This window comes from Antrostomus carolinensis, unplaced genomic scaffold (assembly GCF_000700745.2).
Source record: "Antrostomus carolinensis isolate BGI_N321 unplaced genomic scaffold, ASM70074v2 scaffold9699, whole genome shotgun sequence".
NCBI classification, from domain to species: Eukaryota; Metazoa; Chordata; class Aves; order Caprimulgiformes; family Caprimulgidae; genus Antrostomus; species Antrostomus carolinensis.
Genome location: NW_010340628.1, coordinates 1 through 11,110, shown reverse-complemented (window position 1 = coordinate 11,110; position 11,110 = coordinate 1). Strand labels below are relative to the sequence as shown.

Below are 11,110 nucleotides of genomic sequence, written 5' to 3'. Positions count from 1 at the left end.
GGAAGGAAAATAGAATTTAAAAAAAAAGGAAAGTTTAAAAAGGAAAACAGAAGACTATAGGGAAAAAAAAAAAATGAAGGGGAAAATAAAAGCTTATGTGGAAAAAGAAGGAAATAACCAAAAAGAGAATGAAATGGTGGTGGATAAAGAAAATAAACAAATATTAAACTTTTTTTTTAACAATGAGACTGAGGGAAAATGAAGACTAAAAAGCTAAAGACTTGTTAAGATATACCTTAGAGAGAGCTTGGAGGTTTCTCTTACAGAGTTGAATCCCACATGAAAACACATCAAGTAGAGGAGCATAGAGACAGCACACTGGAGCTGTGTGAAAGAAAAAAAGTGAAAAGGTGAGGTTATCTAAAACATCTGAAAGCCAGGGGCAGGGAGAGGAAGCTCTGGATTGTGACAGAGTGACAAATGGAAGCAGCTAAAAGGAGCCTGCAGGACTGTTTAGGATGGATCAAATGGGAACGTACTCAAAGATGCCACCAGTAGGTCAGCCCTTTCTTCTAATGACCAGTAAGTACTGCGAGAAGCTCACAGCAGGACGCTCAAGGGGCTGGGCTCATCCATAGCACAAAGAAATTTTGTGGAGCTATAGACTCAACTGGTGAAAGAAGAGAAATGACCATCAGAGAGTATGAATTTTACTTGAACAAAGAGCAAGAAAAATGAAGCAAAGTATATGAAAGGCAGGCAGAGGGGGCAATTTTTCATTACATGAAAAAGTCTTCCTAGTTAGGTTTTTTTAATATAAATGGTAGTCACAAAAAATTGAGAGGTTTAATGATCTCTCCTGTTTGAGTCACCTCAGAACAAGTCCAACGTATCTCTAGCTGAGAGGGCCTATGAGGTTTTAATTTCAATCAGTCTTTCATTGAAGGTGAGATGTGTGCTAGTTAGCAGATGACATCCCCTTTTAAGCTCACAAAACCATAACAAAAATAAGTAAGAGTCAAGTTTTAAAACTACCCAGTGCTCAGAATTTCTTTAAAAGAAAATAACATCTTCTCAATAAACTCAAAATACCTACAGTCTCTGATATTTTAAGTCTGCTGGACTTTCTCATAGAACATAAATAAGCTTACCAATGAAGGTCTTCTCTTCAAAGAAAAAGGAAGTAAAAATAGGTATAGATTCAAAGTCAACCACATAATACCTTGCAGAAGATGCTATCTTTGTATTTCTAAGGCCAAGCTTGATAAAATCTTGTATTTACACGGCATGTTGTACCAGTATGTCCCAAAGCATTGTGTAAAGGATGCCAGTATCATTAGTTCAATTAACTAGAGGAAGCGAATAATTTGTTGAAGTGATTAATTTATATCCCTCAGCAACGCAGCTTATGAGTGAGGAACAAGATCCTTCTCTTCAGAGTCCAGAACTATGCCTTAACCACTCTGCTCTGTATCCAAATGTACACAGGGATGGAGCAGTGACATCCTTCTTGTGTTGTTTGTTGGGTTGTTTTGTTTTGGTTTTATTTACACAGAAAATTTCTGCTATAAATCCTTCAACTATCAAAGCTTCAAATTTCCGAACGCACAGGAAAACTCGCTTCATTATACACGGTCATCTTGCTGGAGCAGACCTCCCCTGGATAACAAACATATGTAGGGTATGGTATGGCTATTGTCTGACAGTCATTTTACTTGTATTTGAAGGTGTAAATATCTACAGCACCCCATTAACTGGCTTAAAATTCCCACATAAAATTTACACCTTTGCTCTCTTGTTAATTCTTGTGAGGGAGGAAAAAAAACTCAGAATGAAGCTCATTTCCACGTGACTGCCCTCTTGTTCCTACCTATGAGTATAGTGCACTTCAGCCTTCTGCTAAATGCGCTTTTGCTGCATTAACTTCCACAGGGAAAGCTATAATTAAGTCATTTTTCAATTCCTTGCCAATAATAAAGGGGGGAAAAAACCCCCCACTTTTCTCACCTCAGCAAAAAGTCAAAATAAACATTTCGGTTTGAGTGAGGCATTTGATCTAATAAAAATAAAATGCTTTGTTCAGCTGACTGGTTTAATTTTATTTAGGCACATTTCAAAAAGGAAATTGTTTTAGAATGAAAAATAAGAATATTCCATTGCCAGAAGTGTATAAATACAAAATTTTAGTTAAAATATATGAACTTTGGGGCTGAACAATTCTAGCACATGAACACAAATTTGTGAATCCTTTTAGATGATCCAAGCATATAAATTTTGAAAAATTAAGCTTGAACAATAAAAAAGATGCTATACTATCCTCTTTTTCTAACCAGGGCGCTGTCATTAAAAGAAGTTGATACCCTAAAGTTAGCCAAATTATCTAGAATGGAAAACACAATTGAAACAAGAGTCTGTGTGTCTTCTTACAGTGTTCAAATCACTGCCTCCACTCTGCCTCCTTGTGTTGATTCTTCAGTATTAGTAGGAATTAATATACTATAAATGTGTCTTTCCCAGTCACGTAAACAAAGTGAGTCCTTGGCTAGAGCAAAACAAAATATCATTTGCATATACCCTGCTACAATAGTAATTCATACCTTTTTGCTTTTGTTCTCCTGTTTTCATGTTTTCCACCAGCTCATGTTTCACACTGAAGATGTGAATTGCATTTTGACTGACTGGAGAGGCGGCTCTAGTGGTTTGTACACTGACGCAGTTAACAACGTCCGCATTGTGGGGGCTGAGCTGGTATATCTGATGAACCTCCTTGAGGTAAAAGTATCCATGGAATGTGAAAGCCGGCATATAGTCTGTATGGGAAATGCTGTGTTTAGGGTGGCACATTTCCATTTGATGCAATGGAGTCAGGAAGTCCAGAGGTACTCAATAACACAGCTGAAAATGTCATTAAAAGTCTCTAACCCTGCACAAACAGAAATATCTACTTTAGTGTCAGACCACAGATAGGCATGTCCCTGAAGGTTTACAGGCCATAGTTTCTGAAAGTTTTGTTCATGAAGGGCTTTTTACTGGCTAAGATCTCAGACTGGAGACAGTCTAGCAAAACTACAGTTATGTGCAGAAATTCCCTTTTCCTTCTTTTCTGTCATAAGGGCCAGCTCCTGACAGAGATTACTCCCTTCCAGAAGCATGATATAAGTGGGGATGGGATGAGTCGGGAACTACTTCTCTTTATGTACAGATCCCACCACCTGCAATAGTAATTTCCCACCACCCAAGACTCTCCCCTTGGTGTCCTGGCACAGCATGGGGCCATTATGCAGTGTCCCAGGCTTGTATCCCCCGCTTCACATGCTTGGTTTTTTCCCTTCCATACATCTTCACAGAAAGATTACGGCTACTCTCCTGACAACATTCACTTAATCGGCCACAGTCTTGGAGCACATGCTGCAGGGGAAGCAGGAAGAAGGAAACCTGGCATTGGAAGAATAACAGGTACTGAAGCTATTTCAGGTGAAGAAGTTTTATATTTTCATGCAACTTAAGAGAACTGAAGAATCACTGCTGCCTTATAAACACACACTTCAGACTGTAATATGGTAGCTTGTCATAATTAACAGTATATAGCTAGTATGACTGCACACAAACAAAGCCATGCCCCATCATAGGCCATGCATTTCACATGTCAATGTTCACAGCTCTGAGAAAGGCTTCATTGCAAAAGATTAGAAAGGCTTAACTGTCTCAGATGTGGCTAAACAGAGGTTACTTTTCACAGATCAAGTTCCAGGGAGCACTTGGTTATGATTTTTAATGATGTAAAAGAACAGGAACAAAATACTGTATTACATATGGAATAACAGACTTGTAGTACGCTAGCAACTCATTGTCATATTTGGTTTTAAAAGCTCACACTAATATGAGTAATATAACTGCTTTTGAACTCTTCAGCAGTTCAAAAGATTGAAAATCTGAAATGAAAAATTAAAAACCCCTATATCTAATATGTCAGGATGAGACAGTAAATAGCCATGGACGCTCTGAAAAGGAAGAAAGCTGCTAGTCACTTAGCTACACAGAGACACAGTATCATGACATACTCATATATCACTTTTTCTAAAGGCTCGCTATTTTCTGCTTTCCTTTTCCCTCCAGTCCGTTCTTTTCTCTGCATAGACGTTGCTCTGCCTAAGCCCTGTATACAATACACAGTCACATAAGCAATTTGGGGAAACTGGGATCAGAACTGTGTTGCTTTAGCCCTGAATAGAGCTCACTGACATTGAAAAAAAAGGGGAAATAATTCCAACCAAGATCTTTTGGAAATAAAAATAGACTTTGGACCAAATAAAAATTTTCAGACAAGCCTACATGCTCAGAGTAACATATCAAGATTCCATATATTTCATTAACATGCAAAAAACCCACAACCCAAACCTCTTCTTATAACATTGTTCCCCAAAAGTAAGCCAAGGACCCATCAGCATTTTACTGTGCTGTAATGCCTCCAGCCAACTTTCTATTAAAACCTTGCTTGTTTTGCTGGCTGTGGACGACAAAATGGATTTTAATCTGTGGAGGACAGGCACAAAAATAATGACATACAGTATACACACTGCATGTGATGACATATATGCAGTAATTTTTACTCAATCAGATGTATCTCCATTTATTTAGGTTTGGATCCAGCTGGACCCCTTTTCCAGTATACTCCCACAATGGTTAGGCTGGATCCTTCAGATGCAAAATTTGTTGATGTAATTCATACTCATGCCGGTCATCTTTTCTTCGACTTTGGTAAGTTTTCACACAAAGGTTGACACCAACATAGAGGTTGGCCACAGCATACCTGAGAGTGATCAGCCTCGATTCATTGTGCATTTCAGCTCCAGGGATTCTTCAGACTTGTGGCCACCTGGATTTTTACCCAAATGGTGGCAAGAAGATGCCAGGATGCAAGCAGCTTCGTGTACCTCCTGCAACTCGGGATATCAATGACCTTATGAAAGGTAAACATATTTTAAAAGAAGTAACACCTCTTTATAAGCTACAGTTAGAAAAAAAGGCTAGGCTAAGGTAAAGCCTTTTGAATGTATATATTATTTATACAGCTCAGATCTGGAGGAGGGAGAAAATGCTCAAAAATGGAAGATTTAAAGCTGCCTGTGAAGTACCCTCCAATTTTATTTTATTTTATTTTATACTAACCAAGGCAAATTTCAGAAAGAAACTTCAGTTAAAGCATGCAAGCTTGTTCATCACAACCTTTAGAAGAGCTTGCTACTGTGTTGACAGACTGACCTCAGTGGGAATTCCCTACATGGAGGACCAGTAAAATTTCACTCAAGGATAATCCAAAAGTGGATATTTTAAAATCTGAGCTTCCCTTCTCCCTAGAAAGACATCGGTCCCAATACTATTGGGTTAGACATGCTCATCCAAGCCATTAACAGCTTTAGTGTCTTCAAAGGGAACAGCACAAGGTTAAAAATATAGAAGATGATCAAATGAGTGCTCCATTGATAATTCATGTTCTTCAAAGAAAGCTGGGAAGTTAACCAGAATTACCCTGGGATCTACTACTATAGATCCCCAAAATCCTGTCTTCTGATCCTAACCTACAGAAATGAGAACATCTGTTATTCACAGCTAAATGGTTTGAAATCCCTACCTATAGTCAAGTCTTAGAACTGGTTGGAGAACTTAGTAACAAAGACAACTGCAAGCTGGCTGTGCACAAAGTCACCTGGAACCAAAACTCTTTCCAATCAGACTGCATAAGAACGTCTGCATTTTCAGAAAACAACAAATAAAAAAAAAAAAAATCACAGACATTTCACAAGCTATTTGCAGAGTTTTGTGGTGAAGAAATTCAGCTCTACTGAACACGAGCAGATGGAGTTGTTTATTCATGCAGCTCCTAAAAATAGAGACAGCCTTAACTCCTGCCTCTTGGTTAAACCTTACTTTGTGCATCTGTCTTCCGTTTGATAATATTTATACTTATGTAGCGCTTTCATGTATGAAGTGCTTTAGAAATGCTATTTAGTAACTTCTTTCTACAGCTTTTGATGCAGCAGGGAGAGGGGTATTATGTTCCCATTGTATAGATGTTAATTTGGCACCAGCACAAAGTAAGCCAACTGTAAGAGCTGAGGGTTTGAAAGTTAAAAGCACAGGCCCTTCTGAGCTAGATTTAAAGAAGGAACTATAAAGAAAACATACTCAGGAAGCCTTGATGATGCAGATTATTTTCAAGAAAAACAGACAAAAATAATTTTCAGAGGGTTTTTGGTATGTTTTTTTTTTTTTTCTTTCCTCATGTAAAAAACAATGTGTCAACTGGTCTGTCTTTAAGATGCATAAATATTGACAGTAGGTGAAATTCTGATTTCACTATAAACTGTGCCAGCTTGCAATTACCTCAGTGCCTCCAAGACTTCACCCTGTTATAGCTGAGCCCCCACCTCAGCCTATTTTTAGCAGAGTAGAGCCTATTTTTATACAACCTAACTTTAGTATATTTTGCTTTGATAAATAAGAGACTTCAGAGCCAATTAAGACAATACTTGTTACAAGAGACCTCTAAATATAACCCAAATAGCACTTTCTTCTTTCCTGCACTGACTGCTTATAAATTTCACTCTGATGGAAAAATGAACTTGTTTCAAATAATCCTGACAAAATCAAGGACACACTGTCAAACATCTTGCTTTTCAGAGCATTTCACAGAATCACCATTGTCAAATGACCACAGATTTTCTAGAGCTTAAAAGCAATGAAAGCCATTGAAGTTAAGATAATTACTACAATTATCTTTAATTCTAGAAATGAGTGGAAACTGTGGTTTTACAAAATACCATGTTGTGATAATGGTAAGCAAATTAAAACTACTTCATAGTAACTACTACATGCTTTACGGATGCTGTAGCTGTGAATTACTCCAGTCTCTAAAATATCAAAGGCAAATTCTCCTAAATCCTCCTTGGTTCTCATGCTAAAGTAAAAACAGTTAAACACACATAGCAGGACAGGAGGCTGCACAAGGTCTGCTTTGGTGTATCTCCACCTCTTTAGCATGAGCACAGGGACACACAGATTAGAATTTAGCTCTTTCCTATCAAAAAAGTATGAGTAGCCATAATTCCACTTTTTTTTTTTTTTTATAAAACCAAATTGTCCTAGTTTTGCTACAGCAGAGTTAATTTTCTTAGTAGCTAGAAGGGTTGTGTTTTAGTTTCAGTTTAGGATTCACACTTTAAATACCTTTTAATTATTACTTTAAAAAAAAAAAAAAAATCTGAGGTGTCACTATATGTACAAATACTTTCTAGGAGAAAATACCCACAAGTGTTGCTTCAACATGTTAATGTATAGCTTTAATCTTTTCTACCTGGGATTTTCCCCAGAATATAGATCTATTGGATGCGGACATAAAAGAAGCCTCCGGTATTATGCTGAGAGTATTATCACTCCAAACGGATTTGTTGGGTATCAATGTGAATCATACCGAGCTTTTGTATTGGTAAGTACCAGGTACATATGTACCTGAGGGGTTACAGTCCTGCCCTTCTTCTGTTAATGATTTCTGGAATTTCTTCACCCTGGATCATGGGATAACTACTCTCATACCCAGAAAACAGGCAAAATGTAAAAGCAGCAAACCCCCCAAAAAAAGATCTAGAAGAAAATAAGGCGGTAAATATAAACTTCAAAACCAGTTACAGGGGTAGATATGAAGAGCTGACTAAGAGGGCAATGAGATGTAGTGGCTGAGTTCACCTTTTGTGTAGGTCAACAGTAAGGGACAGTCAGCCTGGTTGAAGGAAGTCCATCTAAACCTGGTGGAACCCATCACCAAGAGGACAGCCTCTGGATTTCAGAAATGCTTAAACATCTGTATAAACAATAAACATACACAGTATACAGGGCATGGGAGATATCTATAAAGCATAGCCTTGCTCACACAACCTTCAGGTGGCACAAGATGGAAAGCAGGATAATGTCCTGGTGATTCATGTCTGATAAAACTGGGCTTTTAGCGGCCCAGTTCTGGAAATGCAACTGAGGACTTGTCAAGAAGGAAGACAAGTCTGAATTTATTTCCATCTAGTCCCAAAAGGAATTGTGCAATACTGCAGAAAAGTTGTCAGTGTTTGTAGCAACGTCAACACGTATCTTAAGAGTTTGATGTAATTCAGGACTTGAAAACTTGAACCCTGTGCAATTTAGTGATGTGAGGGAAATGGTTTTGTCAATCTCAGATTCATCTATCTGGACTTTAGTGAAGCCTTTGACACTGTTTCCCACAGCATTCTCCTGGAGAAACTGGCTGCTCCCGGCTTGGATGGCCATGCCCAAAGAGTGGTGGTGAATGAAGTTAAAACTAGTTGGTAGCCAGTCACACGTGGTGTTCCCCAGAGCTCAGTACTGGGGCCAGCTCTGTTTAACATCTTTATCAGTGATCCAGGGGATCAAGTGCACCCTCAGTTAGTTTGAAGATGACATCAAGCTGGGTGGAAGTGTGGATCTGCTTGAGGATAGGAAGGCTCTGCAGAGGGATCTAGACAGGCTGGATCCATGGGCCAGGGCCAACTGCATGAGTTTCAGTAAGGCCAGATGCACTTTGTCAACAACAAACCCCAGCAGCATTACAGGCTTGGGGAGGAGTGGCTGGAGAACTGCTCAGCAGAGAGGGACCTGGGGATGTTGATCGATAGCTGGCTGAACATGAGCCAGCAGAGTGCCCAGGTAGCCAAGAAGACGAAAGGCATCCTGGCCTGTATCGGGAACAGTGTGACCAGTAGAACCAGGGAAGTGATTGTGCCCCTGTACTTGGAACTGATGAGGCCGCACCTTCAGTGCTGGGTTCGATTCTGGGCCCCTCACTACAAGAAAGACATGGAGGTGCTGGAGCATGTCCAGAGAAGAGCAATGGAGCTAGGGAAGGGTCTAGAGCACTTGTCTTATGAGGAACAGCTGAGAGAACTGGAGATATTTAGCCTGCAGAAAAGGAGGCTGAGGGGAGACCTCCTCACCCTCTACAACTCCCTGAAAGGAGGGTGTAGAGAGGTGGGGGTTGGTCTGTTTGACCAAGGAACAAGTGACAGGACAAGAGGAAATGGCCTCAAGTTGTGCCCAGGGCAGTTGAGATGGGATGTGAGGAAGAATTTCTTTGCTGAAAGGGTTCTCAGGCATTGGAAGGGGTTGCCCAGGACAGTGGTGGAGTCCCCAACCCTGGAGGTATTTAAAAGATGTGTAGACATAGTGCTGAGGGATATGGGTTAGTAGAGGACTTGTCAGTGTGAGGTTAATGATTTGGCTCGATCTTAAAGGTCTTTTCCAATCTAGGCCATTCTGTGGGATCTTCTCACACACAGTCCAGGCTCCTCTGCATGGGCACATGTGAGGCCAGATTTTCAACCTGTTTCTCTCTAATTTTCAGTCAGATGAAATAAGCCGACTGACCATCTCAGCTCCTTTTTTCACCACAACAATAAATACTGAAGATCTGATCTGAAAAAAAGCTGGGGAGAAGCTGAAATACCCTTATTTCTTTAAGAAGTGGGATTAAAACAGATAACGTCTTGTAACAGACATTGTTATTTCCCCCCAGGGAGACTGCTTCCCATGTCCAATGGAAGGATGCCCACTGATGGGTCATTATGCTGATAAATTTTCACATAAAAATGAAAAAGAAGAGCAAAAGGTTTATTTAAACACAGGGCCCTCCCCTCCATATGCTCGTAAGTGCTTCTTTTGGTTGATGAATTCTAAACTGACAACGAATTATGTGTAAACAAATATCTTGCACTTCTACAGAGAGTCACTGGAGTTAATGGGTGCCACTTAGTATAAAATCTGGAGTTTTTGGTGTGTAATGAACATGCAATACCAGCATTATCTGAGAAAAGCTGAGATAATTCTAGAAACAGATCAACTGATACTGACTTGCTGATTAAATTTTGTTAATTAGATGATGGTTTCAAAAATTCTATAAAGCTGAAAGTGGGAAAGTGCAAAATTTCAAATATAAAAAGTTACATTGTTTTTATTGACAAAAATTATAAAACTGAATCATTTCAGGATAGTTTGGCAGAGTTCATCAAGTTAAAATAGCAGAGAGTAATAAGAAGAATAGTTTTAATTGTGATTAATGTAGAAGCAGCCACAGAACTGGGAAATAAGATTTGTAAATAAATTGTAATCCAATATAGGTGATGAAATGCAAGGGCAATAAATGAGACACGGTCTTTGAGGTCCTTATTCACCAGGCACTAAAATATGAAAGCAAAATTAAGAACAACAACAACAACAAAAATCTTATATCACCTCTCCATGAGAGCAAAAATTAAAAAAATGAATTTGAGTATAAAGAAACCAGCCATTTCTCAAATCTGAATGAATACATTAATTTCAACATTTACAAACTGTTGAGCTTATAGAAACTATAGCCTGAAACCAAATCTAACCTTAAGACCTTAGGACTACAAAGATGATAAAGGGGCTGGAGCATCTTTCTTATGAGGAAAGACTAAGAAAGCTGGGTCTGTTAGACCTGGAGAAGAGAAGACTGAGAGGAGACCTTATTAATGTTTATAAATATCTAAAGGGTGGGTGTCAAGAGGATGAGGCCAGACTCTTTTCAGCGGTGGCCAGCAATAAGACAAGGGGCAACAGGCACAAGCTGGAACAGAAGAGATTCTGCTTAAACACGAGGAAAAACTTATTTCCTGTGAGGGTTCCAGAGCCCTGGGACAGGCTGCCCAGAGAGGGTGTGGAGTCTCCATCTCTGGAGATGTTCAAAACCCGCCTGGACACTTTCCTGTGCAACCTGCTCTAGGTGAACCTGCTTTGGCAGGGGAGTTGGACTGGATGATCTCCTGAGGTCCCTTCCAACCCCCACCATTCTGTGATTCTGTGAAGTGTGTGAAGAGATTCTCCTTTTAACAGCCCAAATTAAAGCCAGTCAAAAACCTTCCCAAACCTGGTTGCTTGATATCAATGTGTGCTATTGCATCCAAGGCCCTGCTTCTGCCTTAAAAAGACATGTGAGATGACAGGATCTCCTGACAGCTGGTGGGCTGTGCACAGGTATAAGAAAAACCTTCAACACCATATATTGGGATCACCCTGGGAAAGCAGCCAATTTTGTTTAATATATCTTAGGAAAATATCTAATATATATTTATATATTAATATAATATAT

General features: G+C 39.3%; 1 protein-coding gene across 1 annotated transcript in view; it reads left to right on the top strand.

The window, feature by feature from the left end:
* Window positions 1-9,647, top strand: part of LOC104531356 (pancreatic lipase-related protein 2) — a gene marked incomplete at its 3' end in the record, with an annotated part of 12,087 nt that extends 2,440 nt beyond the window's left edge. Inside the window, exons 3-9 of the mRNA XM_029087037.1 lie at window positions 1,496-1,621; window positions 2,578-2,712; window positions 3,288-3,396; window positions 4,579-4,698; window positions 4,788-4,910; window positions 7,311-7,426; window positions 9,518-9,647. Coding sequence (XP_028942870.1) covers window positions 1,496-1,621; window positions 2,578-2,712; window positions 3,288-3,396; window positions 4,579-4,698; window positions 4,788-4,910; window positions 7,311-7,426; window positions 9,518-9,647 — 859 coding nt within the window. The remainder of the gene's footprint in view (window positions 1-1,495; window positions 1,622-2,577; window positions 2,713-3,287; window positions 3,397-4,578; window positions 4,699-4,787; window positions 4,911-7,310; window positions 7,427-9,517) is intronic.
* Window positions 9,648-11,110: the final 1,463 nt, after the last annotated feature.